Raw genomic sequence first — 16267 nt, 5'->3', positions numbered from 1 at the left:
CGTAAACCTAGATTATAATTGATATTGTGAAAAGAAATGTATTATTATTATAGTTTCGATACCTATTCCATTCTTACCTATATACACTGCATTACTATAAATATGTTATATTTAAACTGCGGTTATAAATAGACCAAATAATATAGGAACATCCCTGTCAAATCTTGATACTGAAATGTGCTGGATAATTACCACTTGGCAGTTATAGGTGTGAGAATACGTTCATATAATCTTTGTAAAAAAATAGCGACCGTCAACCACAGCCCCAATTACTCATTATATTGTCAGTACTACCCATAATGCAATCACTATAAAAGATACCATGTCTCTCCGAGACAGGTTAACCTCAGGTACATATTTCCTGATAGTTCGTATCATACTCTCCGGTCGGCGCTGGCCAGTGTTGAAGCGGTCGGCAAGCGGAATGGGTGCCGATAAGCCCAATGGCGTGGTGAACTACAGCCGCCGACCGCCCCAGAGGCCCTTCTTCCAACGCATCAGGTATGCGATATGGAATCCAGAGGAGAGGACCTTCCTTGGCCGGACTGGCAGGAGATGGGGTAAGGGATGATAACTTTTTAATTATTTTTTTTTGTTAATTTTTTTAGGGAGCGTGCTTTTGCTGGCTGTTTATTTTAATATTTTCAAATTTGGAATTCTTTATTTTTTTCAATACTGACTGAATTTTTAATTATTAAAGTATTTTTTTTTGTTCCGCGTTATTATAATTGATTTTATTTGTGATCCTCACCCGGAAGTTATGACGCATAGCAGAAAACTTACAATGTGTAACAAATTCCTTGTTAAATGTTTTGAGTTCTAAACTATTTTGTCTGGAAAAGAGCAAAAAATTGTTACTAATTTCTCCAATTTTCCATTGTTCACCATATTTATAGATATTTTATTAAACTGAAGCCATTTTTTTAACTCAATTTTTTATTTCGTTTTCTGCAATAATTTCCAGTAGTCTTATTGCTAATTAAAAAACTGAGCTGCTAAAAGAAGGCCTTGTACTAAAAGAGACATTAATTTGAAAAAAAGGGGAAAATTATGTATTTGAATAAAAAAAAAATACGATATTTAAGTTGCGTGAAAACATTTTCAAAAATAAAAAGATGCTCACTACTAACAAAGCATGTTTTATACTCATAGCAGACTACAAAACAAAAAATTATCATGAAAATCACTCACTTTAAATTAGATTCCCTTGTATTCTTGAAAGTGATTCGATACATAGGTAAAGCGTTGCTTTCATTACAATAAATAATAAAATATTATTAGCCGCTAAAGTTTTAGATCTCGCGCCCTAATTCAATATGCTGCGTAGTTTTACCAATTTAAAGGCTAATCATGTTCTTCAATCTATATCTTACTACCTACTAATACCATCTCATATTTATTACTAGATTTTGCTTGCGGATCCGAGCGAGTGGCAAAAGTTTTTCTGGGAAAAAATATTTTACCGAAATAAAAAAATAGCACTTAGGAGTAGTGTACCTTCACATTACTGAATAAAATTCAAAATCGGTTTAGTAGTTCCTGAGATTAGCGCGTCCAAACAAACTCTCAGATTTATATATTAGTATAGTTTACTACACTATTATAACTTGATGTAAAAGTACATGAAGTCTAGATAATTTTGAGGAGTAAACACATACCGCTCCACTATATTGTATTTGGGTGTAACAATCACTTAAAAGTACACAGTAAAGGATTTATTGCAGAGTTTTTACGTAGAGACGCGAGCTCGACGCTGGTTTAATAGAATAAATAATTAAATCACTTATTATGTCAGTGTTAATTTTTTTTCCATATTAATACACACTACGATAAAATACAATTTTACATGAGCTTTACCAGTGGAGTGTCGGAGGGTGGCGAGGTCCACTATTTGATACGTAGCTCTTCCCCTTGTTTGTGTTGATTGCTTGTTACTAAAATGCCGTGTGGTATGTTATTTATATTACAGGAAAAGTTTGTTTGTTTGTAGGGACTAATCTCTTTAACTATTGAAAAGATTTTGAAAATTCTTTCACTAATAGGAACCTACATTATTCCTGACATTAGCTATTTTTTATTCCGAGAAAATATTCATCTCATTCCTATTTCCGAAAGAATAAATCTAAATTTAAACAAATTAACTTTTGGTACCTAATATATCACCCAGTGCGGCCCTAAACAACGCAAAGCCCCAGGTGAAAACAAAAGAAAATCGACGCGAGGCCACGGGCGGAGCAACAGAAAACATCCTCAGTTTTAAAAGTTCTTTCTGTAAGATCGTAAAAAAAGGTACCCCAAGACCCCGCGCAAGACTCCGACCCTGGGCGGTTGCCTGGTTCGCCTCCCTTAAACACGCCTCTAATATTTCCGTCAATCTAGTGGCTTTGTAAACGGGCAGCTGTTTGGGAAGACCTGAGTCCAACTTCCGCGTACATGTTTAACTGCCTACCTCTTGGGACGATACGCATGAGCTTACGCTATGCTAATTCCGTCCAAGCCGCTGGTAAAAGATTTCCACAATTACCAAATTGCTATCCATTAAAGTAATCACTTCTTTCACTATGTCTATTTGCGTTGCTAATAAATTGCAAACAGTAAATTGAATTAGCCAACTGTGTGGTCTACTAGTACGAGTAACTTGTCCTGTTAATTTGTTTTAGTAGTTCGTAATTGGAAAAAAATCTATTAAATGTCACTTAGTTTTGTGCGAAAAATTTTTGACCAAAGCCAACAGAGCGTAATCAATATATTCTATTCTTCTTTAATGGAGATATAAAAATAGAATTAATCTTTTATTTTTCTATCAATAAACTTATTGGAGGAAGACTAACCTATCCGATTACAACTAATTTCGAAAAAGACTCTAAAACATTTCAATAAATGTACGAATGTCTCAATACTTTACTTAACTTCCACAAAACAACATACAGGGTATTGCTAGATTACATCTCTTGTCATATATACTTAACTGAAATAGCACAGCCTTAATAATTGATAGAAAATTATAGGTTTGACGAGTTATCGACATCCATCTGCAAGTTTATGTGGTATGACCGTAAAAGAGTCCAATGCTTATTAGTGAAATATTTCTCATAGCTACATTGTCAATTTTACAATGATGACGGCTCAGTGAGTACCACGGTTTTACAGAAAATGTATAGACACTTGGCGAATATTGGGTGCCTTGGTTGCACCTCGGCATACCCCGTCGGGGATAAATGTGTGTGTGTGCTTGTATAGGATTTAGCAGATTTCTTGGTAGTGAGCGACTGCCTGATACCTAGAACCTGATTTATGTATGTTTTTAATTATACGTCTTTGTTAGGAAGCGTCTGCCGTTAAGGTCACGTGCCATAAAGTGGCCCACCTTTTCGTTAATCAGTCCACTATTTGAAAACGATTAAACCGGTGTATAGATTTTCTTTCGAATTTAAAATTAGTGTCAAGGGAATTGGACCAGAGATATCTCTGGTTCTACACTCTAAGTTTCCACAAGAATAATGTAATAAAAATATTAAATAACTTAGTAAACATAGTAATTTTACATGTCTATGATGGTAAAGATACAACAAAAACCCATTTCAGTCTTAATTAAAACCGCTCTACATTGTCTTTTACTACCGGTTTTCATTATTTTCAAAGAGCACCTATCTCATAAATGAATTAATGTAGATATTACTTCTTTAATTATTCTGTCTCGTTTGCTTGGCTATCATCAGGTTTATGTGCTAAATAAGTTTAAGTACCAACCTCAATTTAGATTATACCTAACTATAAAAACTTTATTTTACTTACGTGGCATCGATCCTTGCTAATAATATCCAGTTATTGCGCTTCAAACGATTTTAAACCGGATCATAATAATTACAATGTTTGGCGGCAGGAATAGACACTGCTACAAATTGTTCTTTAACTTATATCAATATAACATAACCTAAATATAAAATTAGGGCAGACCAAACCGTTTTATACTTAACCTAATATCTTAATGGTTTGAATTTGGAACACTCGATTCAATACCACGTCGTTTTTAAATATTTTTGCACATTGTAGAGGTTATTTCTTTGGCGCCACTTTTGTTTTTTGTTTTAGATATATAAAATTTTTATTCCAAATTTAAAGTGGTAAATCTGTCCACAGAGGTTGATATCTGTAAAGAGTTTCTTTCTTATTGAAACTCTATTCTTATTTTAATGTTTTTTTTTTTTAAATAACTGTCTCCATGTTTAAACGATAATCTGAGGTAGATAATGTGTAATTTATAGTCCGCGGTATTGGTATGTCGTTTTAACATCCATGACATCAAAGGACCTATGGGTCCACCACTGACAGATTATGTCCACAGCAGACCTACAGAAAAGAGATATTAACTGCAGCATCGATTTATCTCTTTCTAGAGAGTTGGCAGCTCTTAGTCCATTCGTTCTAGTCACTGTGTCTATGACGAGAATCCAGAACGAGCTAACTTCAATAATGTGATCTCATACACTGAAGGCCATAAACAAAACGTGTTTAGGTTATAATTTAGTAGATTCATATTTAGCTAGCCCGCACTGCAAGCGTCTGCGTGGATTGCAAACTTTTTATATTATGTTAACGTTGTAAACAAACCGGGAATCAAACGAACGTCTTCCTGCGTTCAGTTTTCTGTAAAATGAGTGCATTGTTTTTTAAAATTGAGGAAAAGAGCACTTAATTTTCATTGTTCTTTTATAAGCTGTTAAATCATGAAATACGGTTCTGTAGATATCATGATACTTTTATTTCGAAGGAAATCGCAGGCTTATTAGAGGGTAAGCCTGTGATTTCTCTATTCCACCCATTCTCTAATGAGTTGGCTTTACCAGCTCAGATAACATATTACCGCTGATATTTTTCAGCATAACCAAATACCTACATCTGGTTGCTAATATGAGACTATATGAGGCCATGGGCCTCAGCAGTGGACATCCTGTGGCTGATGATGATAGTGATAATATGAGGCATATATTGTTTAAGATAATATATACAGTTCCAAACACTGTTCTTGAGTAGAGAAAGGAGATATATACAACAGATCTTTTAACCGCTCATTACCACTCATACTGTCTTGTCATTTCCATGGAGTTTTTCATTAGGTAGATAAAATAGCTTTATTGTGTGCATGCGTACTAAGTAATAAATAGCACGGGAATAATATTTGAAGGTATCATTCTACTAACGCTGATTTAGAGGGTGAAGTACACTTAAATCTACATGGTAGTAAATTCATATATTGTCAACCAAATCTGGATAAGCTTAATTCTATTTGTAGTGACTATTGTCTGCCTGTAAAGAAGGTAAAGTACATTTCAAGGCAAAGGAGCTGGCAGTCAGGTTTAGATACGGTTCAGCGACTCGTGTCATTCATGCTACTAGAGTGTGTTAGGTAAAGAATTTATCTTTAGTTTTAGTAGTTTTAATGGATAAGTTGATGACATGTGATTATCAGAACTTTAAGAAAAGCGTTACTTTGGTAGGTCTCTCATATGTACGAGTCCGCTTGGGTAGGTACCACGGCAATGTCTCTTTCTGCCGCTAAGCATCAGTGTAACTACTGGACATAATAAGACTTAATATATCATGTCTCAGGATTGTGAGCGCAGTGGAATGCCAAACAAAACTTTGTAATTCAAGGTGTTGGATGGTGTTTCTACTGTTTATGGGCGGTCGTAACGCTTACCATTAGGCGAACGGCAAGCTCGTCGCGTCATTCAAAGGAATAAAAATTAATATTTTATACGAAAGTGAAACAATCCTACTTACCTGGCTCTATAAACAAATGAGTAGACAGCGCCAGAAACCATTATTCTATCCTAGTACTCTAGATTACACTAAGATCATTCACATTTTACGCCGACACTAAAACAAAATCAATCATCAAATAGGACATGCTTTCAAGGATGGGCCAGCTTCCAACAGGCGCTTAGTATGGAGCAGTAAAACACGCTAGTACGTCGGTTCGTGATTCATGCTCGATGCAGAGTTATTTTGGACCACATCTCGATCATAATTCCCGGACATTCTTGGAAACTGATTGACGTTCGTGTTACGTCTTATGTCGGATTGTAGAAACTAGTTGTTACGTAGTGATTTTGGAAACTGTAATTTCGACTACTAATTGAAATTTGGTAAAGGTTTTTGTGCTGGTAGATAGATTTCAGGCAGTCTTTATGTTGACCAATAGGAGATGTAGACTGAAGGTCGATTAGGTTGACTAAAATGTTAATATTCTTTACTAAATTACGTGCAGAGGGGATCATTTCCACGAATACATAGACCAATTATTACCATATATTATAATAGATATCAATAAGTGAAGAAATCCTGCGCGAAATATGGCCAAGCAGCCTAAGTGATGGTGAAAAGAATGAAAGGAATATGTCGTTTATACATGATTGGGAGCCTATTGCACAACTTTTGAATAAATGCTACTCACTACATAAAAGTATAACCCGACCAAATATAAGTAAAGTCACACAATCTATGTTTACACGCATTAAAATGATTTCTATCTAAATTAGCAGTTTAGTGTGACAACTGTCGAATAAAATTTATTTGAAATTTTGTGCAAGAGACAAATGCCTCTAAGTAGCTAAGCAGCTATTGATTAGTAGTAGTAGAAAAGTTAGTATATTTAGCACATTAACATATAGTCTATATGAAAAGTATACATTGTGAGTTTTATCCTGGAAAATGTCGTTAACATGTAGCAGTGAAAGAAGTAACAAATACTTCGTAAGGAAAGTTCACCTCACGTCTATCAGAGAGACAATTACCGCAATTTACTGGACTGATATGGGACTAGAGTCAATTAGTGGCACGCGAGACGTCTAGTTAATTAAATATCATTGTTTATGACTTATTAGGTTTCCTAGTTAGTAACTAACTGAGCCATACCTCCTGGGATGTGTTCGAAATTTAAATGTGTTTTAATAGACAACAAATTAAGTAAATTAAACTATTTTACGGATATTATTGCGGTTTTAATATTTTACTTTTCTCCCGACGTTTCGAAGACAGCAGCCTCCATGGTTACATCATGGTCATAATAGTTTAATTTACTTAAATGTCTAGCATTCGCGTAAACATAAGAAATCATTAGACAACAATTTGTTTAAAATTTCTAATATTATGCTTTAAATTTCGAACTTTGGTCGTCAAGTAATAATTCAAAGAATAAAATATCTGATCTAACTAATATTGTAAATGCGAAAGTTTGTGAAAATTTTGGTTGTTTGTGAATAGTAAACGCAGGACCTGAACAGATTTTGATTAAATTTAGCACACATGTAGGCCATGCCATGAATTTACACAAAGGCCAATTTATATCCGAGTAATTTACATCCATTGGAAATAAAGTTTTATTTTAATCTGATTTTTATATACATAGATGGGTCTGTGACTCACTATAGTGTTTACCTTTGTAACGGGACAGGCTTTAAACGTGGTCGAAGCCGCGAACAACACCTAGCTAATAATAATTCCTCTAAAGTTCTGGTATCCAAGAAAACCTTACTCGTAGAATTAAAGTCGAAAATAATTAATGTTTTATACGTAAATATTTATATTACCATTGGGCGACTCGTATTTTATTCATTTTTACACGTGCTCGATTACTTATTTAACTCCACTGGACCTGAAAATGAATGGAATAGCGTCCAGATCGAGCTTCCACTGCGGACGGATGAGATATCTTTATTCAGTCCTATTCGAAGCCTTTTCGCAGACGCTATACGGGCGGATGCAAAATAACTACCATCTTACATCCTTGTGCCTTTTGTAACCGGTAAAAATACAGAGATGCGCCATACAATTGTTCTTATATAAAAATTGAGGCGCAGTAATCTACGTAGTAAAGTTTACACATGCTCCCGCCAGCCGGCGCCACTGACGCGCGAGTATTCCTTTAGGAAATATTAGAAATTATTGCAGCCGACTACGTCAGACCGTAAAATTTACGCGTTCTCCAAATAGTATGCCGGCCTTGGTAACAATTTACGTATGCTTTGTATACATTACGCATGCTTTTATATGTACAAATGTTTGGATAACATTTTGAGGTTAGGTTGGAAGCACGTTGTGATTTTGAGGTTAAGTTCCGTGGTAAGGTTTTTGCGGTTATAGCGTTTAAAATTGTAATATAGGGATTGCGAAGGTTATGAAACGAGTAAGAACACAAGCTTCAAGAATACTGGATTACCTACATTGAAATCAACCAGGCATGTCGATGTGAACTCAACCCGCGTGAATCAGTCATCAAGCAATATAGAGTCGTATGTATTAATCGAATATATCGCTAAGTATATATTTATATGAAACTATTTGATCTAAGTATTTATTAGATGTTTTGGAGTTAAAGTATGTATCTATGGCACCGCGAACTGTTTAAATTGTAGGCGCTGTCAATTTCTTGCTGGCCCACTTAGATCTTAAAATGTATCTACTTTATTTCATTAAAATAACTATTAATGATAAGGCTGTATGGGCTAGAATCCATTGCCTACCCAATAAAAAGGGTAAATAAAACAAAATAGCACATCGCAAAATGGCAGCAAAGAGGTTTCAACATACTGTTTTATTTAATTACAGAATTTGCCTGATGCCTTATTACTTATATGATATGTAAATGTATTTATTTATTTTCACGTGTCGATATCGAATATTAACATTGAAATAAAATTTATATTCAGTTCAATGACGCTCTACAATTTGTATAAAGCAGAGGTCATCTTGCGACGTTGTTTGTAAACAGAGAAGGGTGGTCAAGATCGAATGGAAGGTTACACGCCAGTCATGAAACTATAACAGCCTGTAAACAACCTCAACCACTATCACGTGGTGATTCTTTTTTGACGTGTCGCTACATTTATTTACAAATAAAATGTTACACGGTTCAAGTTATTTATTGGTTGATATATTTTGGGAGAAAATTATTATATAAAAAAGCGCGATAAAATCTGAAAAACTGTTTTATTTTAATTGTATATCTTATTACAATAATTTTCATGAGTTCACGATAATGTCCTGTAATTGCACTGTTACCCAGCGCCTAAATTTATTTGGATCAATTAATAGTCATCAATATTTCGTTATATTATAATGACTCAGGTGAAATTCCATTGTGCCTACAGTGCATTAATATTTATTACAATGTTGTGACATGGAATGCCCTAATTCAAATGCAATAACGTTGTATCATCTAATATCGGATATAGAGTTGAAGAGCTAAATTAAATCCAGGCAGACTGACAAAATAAGTAGTTTATTAAAATATCTTTGCGTACTTACTAACAACGAACCATGATTGTAGTATAGGTACTACATTCTGGTATTACATGTGTTGACAAAAAGGCAATTAATCAGGAAACCAGCAAAACTGGCAACTGACTGATCCCGCTTTGGCCCTGCTCCAATCGAACTGGCGCATGTTCTCAGCAGTTCTACCATATCATCTCTCTCTCTCTCTAGTCGGCCCCTCATGTCTGAGGATCGTGGTCAGCGTTAGGGTTGCATCTGGAGTTGTATTTGCATCAGTTGTGTAGAATTTAGAGGACAATGAGTCTTTTACTTGGTCAGTCCGTCTCGTTGGTATACGACCACGCAATCTTCTGCCTTTGGTGTTCCCCACTATAATCACCTTAATCAAAAAGCCAGTACATTGCATGATTACTTTGCTTTTTTCATACCCCACTCTAACGAACTTCGGTCACGAGCTGACGTCCGAAGGGTAAACAATCCGTGACCGGGTTTCGTATAAAATCTATTTCTATGCATGCGAAATCGATTCGCACCCGTACTGTGGCCGCCGCCTAAGCTTGTCTGGAGATTTTTTATAGCCCGTGATTCAAGGGCTAATGGAGATTTAACTGTTTTACACTGAGTATGTCTTGTGTTTTATTCAAGGAGAATACCGTTTGTAGATATGCCCGTTTTGCTTATTCTAGTAACATCTGTTGCCAATTCGATTGGATTATAGCATGTAATTTTCCGTGATAGGACAGAAACCTTCTTCCGAATAATGGAGGCTTATTGTGAACATGTCATAAATGCTATAATTGCACATTAAAAATGAGTGTGCTTGATGCAGGTATTCTATTATTTTGGCAGTCCATTTCAGTTGAAACTTTAACATTGTAGCCATTGTCACTACTGGATATAATAAGACAACATCTCATGTCTCAGGATGGCAAGCGCAGTGGAATACCAAACAATACTTTGTAATTCTAGGTGTTGGGTGGTGTTTCTACTGTTTATGGGCGGTCGTATCGCTTACCATCAGGCAAGTTCATCTCGTCATTCAAAGCAAAAAAAGACTACATCGATCAGATCAGAGTTCAATGTCTACCAATCTGTTACTATACAGTATGGATAAATTAGATATAAACACAAGTGTTGATTGTTTATGTTAGCGGAATCTAGAACATTGTTTTTACATACATGACCCGCGCAGCCGCATCAAAGAAATGTCTGGCCATACCATTCTTCTAATATTGCCTATAGGCTCATAAATCAAGTATTGGTTATTATAATATGCTGAAATTTACCTTTGAACAGTATTTTAGACCCAATTGTTTGATGGTACGTTCTAGAGTTAACGTTGAGTGGAAATGCGCGTAAGTAGCAAAACTGCTAATGCAATAATGTAAATAGTAATGGGGCCTGCAAATGTTTTCTAATGATCTTTTTTCCGCATCTCCTCGTTCAATTTTGCAATTACAAAGCCAAGAATATGCCTGTATTCAGTTAGCATTAACATTTTGACAATTACAACGGAATAAAAAAAGAACCTTTGTTACATACCATCAATATCTAACAATAATATGTATTTTTACTAAATACCATAATTATATACTAATACGACAATAACACAATAAACCATTATAAAGAAATCTCTACCACAAAAGAATCAATGCGTTATTCAACATTTATAATCTCCATTATATTTGAAGGAGGTGTTAATACGAGTTGATGGATGTCATTAGAGTCTATTTTACGTATGTTTAACTATAAGATCAAGCTCAATGATCGGTGTGCGACCTTACTTTGTTTACTATGATATTGCGTATGCTTATGTTCTTCGTAAACTAACATATGCAACTGAAATCTATTGTTCAGGAATTGAGTAGATCTGTCATGTTTTTGTATAAAAAGAATAGCGTGTATTATACCTAATTTTTTATTTAAGGTTTAGCCTATTTCTGTGCCATATTTCATCTGAATCCATCCAATGGTTTTTGTGTTTTTTCCTAAATATTCAAAAATTTTGTCAAACTTCGCATTCATAATGTTAGTACCATAATATAATTTGAAGCTCCCTTTCTAGATCTTACCGTTAAAATCTATATTTTGTAATGAATTAAGTTCGTAGTTTCAATACCCAATACTGTCTTCTCATCTCACCTTCACTAATATCAGAGATGAAATGTTCCAGGCGTCATCGGCATGATCTACCTAGTGATGTACATCTGCATCATCATCTTCTTCTCGATCTGCATGTGCGGGCTGCTAGCCACCATGGATGACAGGATACCATACTTCACGCTCGCTGATTCCATTATTGGTAAGCTCTGTAATTTATCTACCATTTCTATAATATGATTGTGTGATATACCTATTTTATCAATAATAATGCATTTAGATGCATCGTCTATTCTTGAGCAGTAATCGGATCGTAATTCTACGTTTACAGGCGATATATTCAACTCGGTAGTTGTGTTGGATTGTATGCACGTACTGTCCAGTAGATCACATAACAATGATATGCCCCACCAAAAAAAATGCCCTTTTAATTCAATTTAAAATTTACGCATAATATGATTGTTAAATGCTAATGAAATTTTCATTTTATAATTCCAGGAGACAATCCCGGCATGGGTCACAGGCCTCTGATATACCAGGAAGGAGCCCTGATCTGGTACAACGCCGACAACATCACTCACATCAAGAAATACACTGACAACATAGATGAATTCTTAGCCCGTAAGTGTTTCTTTACTAGATTATACATTTTATCGGGCAGAAATCTTCAATCAGATTTCTTTTACATGGTACATGACCAAAAGTAGACTGATCAAGCGAACCGGTCATCTCATGGTAAGTAATCATCGCCATCCATAAACATCTTCGATAGAATAAGTATTGCCGCTATTATGCCGAAAATAAGAGATGGCTCTCTTTTTGAAGGTTATGTCGTGTCGTCTTTATGTCGTGTTGTGTCTTTGATATACCGCGAGGTAACACTCTATTGAGATATGGCGGGGAAGAAAATTCCCAGCTAATTGTTTCGTCACGAAAGTCAAGATGAAATTCCTTCTCCCGTGTTATGCGAAAGACTTGGAAACTGACACTCTAACAGCACCTTAGTTGTATCTATATATGTTTCAGAATATGAAAACAAAACGCTGCTGCCCAACGGCGGAGTGAACCAGCGTGACTGTGGTGATGTAAAGCCGCCCCGCGAGGAGGTCTGCTCCTTCAACACCAGCCAGTTCGGACCCTGCTCCAAGGAGTTCGGATACGGTTACGCCGCCAAGACGCCATGCCTTATCATCAAACTAAATCGGGTATGTTTCTATGACAGAAGGTAATGAGTAAAGGTATACTTTTTGCACATACATAGCTACGCAGAATTTATTTGTTACCTTTAAGTAATGGTAAGCCTCAGATTCTGTTATGTTACTTAATGATAATTTTCTTTACATCATACAAAATACAATTTTCCTATAAGTACCTAGTGGGCTAACGAATGTTAAATATCATCATCATTTAATAAGATGACGACCAGAAACTTTAACAAAACAATCTCTATGTAAGTACTATTTTTTTTCCAAATGCAGTTAATAACTTGATTGTCTGTTGTAGTTATTTGATTGGAAGCCCCAGTTCTACGAGAATCCCGGCGCTATACCACCGGAAATGCCGCCTGACTTACAAGAGTTCATTAAAAACAACGCCACAGCTCAACAGGTGATCTTAATTATTTTTATGGTTTTATAAGCAATTGCAGAAGATAATATGATGTAATAATACTTGTAAATGTAACATGGAGAATACTAACCACTTAATAAGATAGTACTTCCATCAGCATACTAATGCACTTTGACTTCTTCTACAAAAAATGAACGAAGAAGGCTTTATATAGACAGAATCTTCAATGATTATGCAATGAAAATTCCGCAATAGTAACTGACTTAAGACTAATGAACAAAAGATCATTTAATGTTGGCCTAACAATATCATAAGATGTATTTGGATGTTTGTTGGCTTATCATAGTCACATAAGGTCCTAAAGAGATTTGAATGAATGACACAAATAGCCCAAATTTTAATTAGAAGTTAGATCTTTATATGCATCTTAAAACAATGTCAGCAATATTACGGTTCTTCCATTCCAGCTTCGTAGTGTATGGGTTTCCTGCCAGGGCGAGAGGCCCGCTGATGTGGAAGCCCTCGGCCCTCTTAAGTACTGGCCTTACCCTGGAGTGCCGGAGACGTACTTCCCTTACGACAACACTCCGGGATACCTTAGCCCTTTGGTGGCAGTGCAACTTCTTAAACCAACTTGTGAGTTTCTTACATGATTTTGAACCTAGAAGCTTCTTCGTTAGTTATAATTTTCGATAAAAAGGCAATCCCCACGTTTTTTCAAGTATTGTGAGTGTTTATTGATTGTGATCGCCTTTAATTGACCAATTTCTTATTCATCAACTATCTGAAGACGTAGTTAATACCAATCATAATCAACTTGGTACCGAGTGCTAAAGATATAGGTAACACGTGAAAGAAGTAGACGAACATATAGATAAGCCCTGGAGATAGGATATTAGTATTCACCAGATAACGACCACATTATAAAAGATCTAACCTGTCATAACGGCTCAGGTGTGGAGTTCTGAGTTCAGCATGTTTCAGTTTCAAACAGGCATAATTGTATCAACTGGCGAGTATCATCTATCATCTTTCGACATTATTTGGAACCTATTCTACTTACATTTAGATGCAGGGAGTCATTTTGCCGGACAAATATAATGTTAAATAATATATGTTACATTTTCCAGTGCATCAAATAATAAACATCCGATGCCGCGCGTGGGCTCGAAACATCATATACACGGAGAGTTTGAAGGAGCGGCTGGGCTCCACCCACCTGGAGATCATGATCGACTGAAGGGACCACCTAGAAACTAGTCTATCCGTTGTGCCTTAGTGTGTTACGTGTTGTGCAGGACCAGGATCCAGGAAGCATTCGGGAATCAAAGAATTTCAATTTCGTTAAATCTCAATGCTTTAATTATTTACTTAACATCTTACCCAGTATATGTCTGTCGTATAGATATCGTGTTACTATGTTGAGTAACGTAACGCCATGAAAAGTTGTTATACTAGAGCGACAAATATTTGTGAATGTTATATTGTTCAAACTATGTAAGTAATAGGTATGTATTGTACATATTAAATCCAGGACGTTTTTTCAATTACGTGCTTTGAATGAACTAGAAAATAAATGAGTATGTATATCCCCAATTTTTTGCTTCCTGGACCCGCCTTCACCAAGAGTGCATTTATTTAGCAGAGAATGTCATAAATTATACAAAGATTCCATTGGTATCATAGTTGGCCGCCGTATTTTTACCGATTTATCCGCATGTTGCTCGTATGAGTAACGTAGCTCTGTAGAGTAACGCAGTTGCGTAATTACTAGCTACTATTAATTTTTCACTCTGTACTACATTACATAGTGTCCAGAGTCCTAATTCTAGATGCCTTCGATGATAGACTGCATGAAATTTTCTTGTTAAATATATTCGTGCAGAAACTGATATAGTGTAGATTAGCCTTTTTTTTTAAATCCACCTTAACATTTTATACTTTTTTACCAGTTTTATGAATGGCCAATGACATTGCATAAAGAAACTCATATAGAGTGCAGACTAGCCTTCTTTTTAAAAATCCAGCTTGATGTAACATTTTTAACTTTTTTACCAGTTTTATAAATGGCCAATGACATTGCATAAAAATTATGAAAGTGTTTGAGAACGCATAAGATGTGGTACCTATATGTTAATCATTTGTTAGGATTATTAAGTGTTTGGAGTGTTGCAACATTGTAAGTCTCAGCTTTCTGTCAAATATCTAAACAACTATGTCAGGGCGCCTTATTTCGTCTTCGAGGGCATATCCGTCTCTTTGTAATTACGGGCGTTCTACTTGAAGGGCAGCTTTAATAGCCGTGTAGGTAAAAGGATTAGGAACATGCCCTATTTACCTAACAGTTATCAAACCTGTTCCATAATTGGAATTCCCGTAATTGCAACATCATCATCCGTAGACGGAATAGGACCACACGAATATATAAAAATCGTTTGTGGTGCAAATGTTCACTTACCATCAGGCGCAGTGATGGTACTTTGTTGTACCCATATAAGAGGTAATAAAGTATTGTGTTTAATAACAATATTTTTCGAAAAACTGCATGCTTTATGTTTCATTTATCGCATCTTCATCAGCACACGTTCCTTATCCGTTTTAAATTATGCTGCATTGTTTTGATAAATCAAGATGTAGAGCATTGATAACTATTTTCTCTAATCCCAAACCCATCAAGATGCAATCGTTCCGCGTAATATTTAACTTGAAATTAATTGAAATAATTTTATTTGACCCGTTAAAATGTTACACCTACGTTATTTAGATTCCTTCAATATAAACTCTACCACCAGTTCGGAAAGCAGTTCTCACAAGAGAAGACCGACCAAGAAACTCTGGTTTTACAGCAGTTCATTCATATGCTTGCAAAATAGGTAACAAAAATTTTAAATTTTCATACCAGTGCGCAATCTTCTCAGGAATCATGAAATATAGTACTTATAATACCCCTAGTACTTCTTGCCATTATTTATTTTTATATACCCTCTCAGCTTATCATCTTGCATCTATACATCTTTGATTAGTTCCTCTGTTCTTGTATCCATTAACTAGCTGCCATAAAGTTTAAGAACATCCGATCGAACCATAAATGAGGATTACATACAGTGTTGCAGACTTCTTGAGAATTTGATGTTGAATGTACTTATTGATTGCAAACGTGTAGCGTCAGTAGATTGTCTTTTGTAAATGGAGTCATTAAATATAGATCGTGGAAGACAATCATTGTTTTATTTATCTTGAATTTAATTTGCAGTGTAGAATGGTGATCGCCTATCGTGTTGAGGACCTCCTTTTTAAAAGTTAGTTAAAATGTAGTTGG

General features: G+C 35.4%; 1 protein-coding gene across 1 annotated transcript; it reads left to right on the top strand.

Moving 5' to 3' along the window:
- The first annotated feature begins 291 nt into the window (after nucleotides 1–291).
- Nucleotides 292–16167, top strand: LOC115445356 (sodium/potassium-transporting ATPase subunit beta-2-like). The gene is made up of 7 exons (XM_030171590.2): nucleotides 292–560; nucleotides 11453–11581; nucleotides 11878–12000; nucleotides 12406–12584; nucleotides 12883–12987; nucleotides 13416–13584; nucleotides 14079–16167. Exons 1-7 carry the CDS (start codon nucleotides 323–325, stop codon nucleotides 14186–14188), a joined length of 1053 nt encoding a protein of 350 aa, XP_030027450.1. The 5' UTR covers nucleotides 292–322; the 3' UTR covers nucleotides 14189–16167.
- Nucleotides 16168–16267: the final 100 nt, after the last annotated feature.

The sequence above is a fragment of the Manduca sexta genome, chromosome 23 (genome assembly GCF_014839805.1).
Source record: "Manduca sexta isolate Smith_Timp_Sample1 chromosome 23, JHU_Msex_v1.0, whole genome shotgun sequence".
In the NCBI taxonomy this organism is placed as follows: Eukaryota; Metazoa; Arthropoda; class Insecta; order Lepidoptera; family Sphingidae; genus Manduca; species Manduca sexta.
This window is presented reverse-complemented; position numbering and strand designations above follow the sequence as displayed.

Excerpts from the sequence above, each read along its gene's own strand:
- LOC115445356 (XM_030171590.2), top strand. The coding sequence starts at position 323 with ATGTCTCTCCGAGACAGGTTAACCTCAGGTACATATTTCCTGATAGTT. Across the intron at positions 12,585-12,882 it reads TTATCATCAAACTAAATCGG|TTATTTGATTGGAAGCCCCA; the intron begins GTATGTTTCTAT and ends TGTCTGTTGTAG. Across the intron at positions 13,585-14,078 it reads GCAACTTCTTAAACCAACTT|TGCATCAAATAATAAACATC; the intron begins GTGAGTTTCTTA and ends TACATTTTCCAG.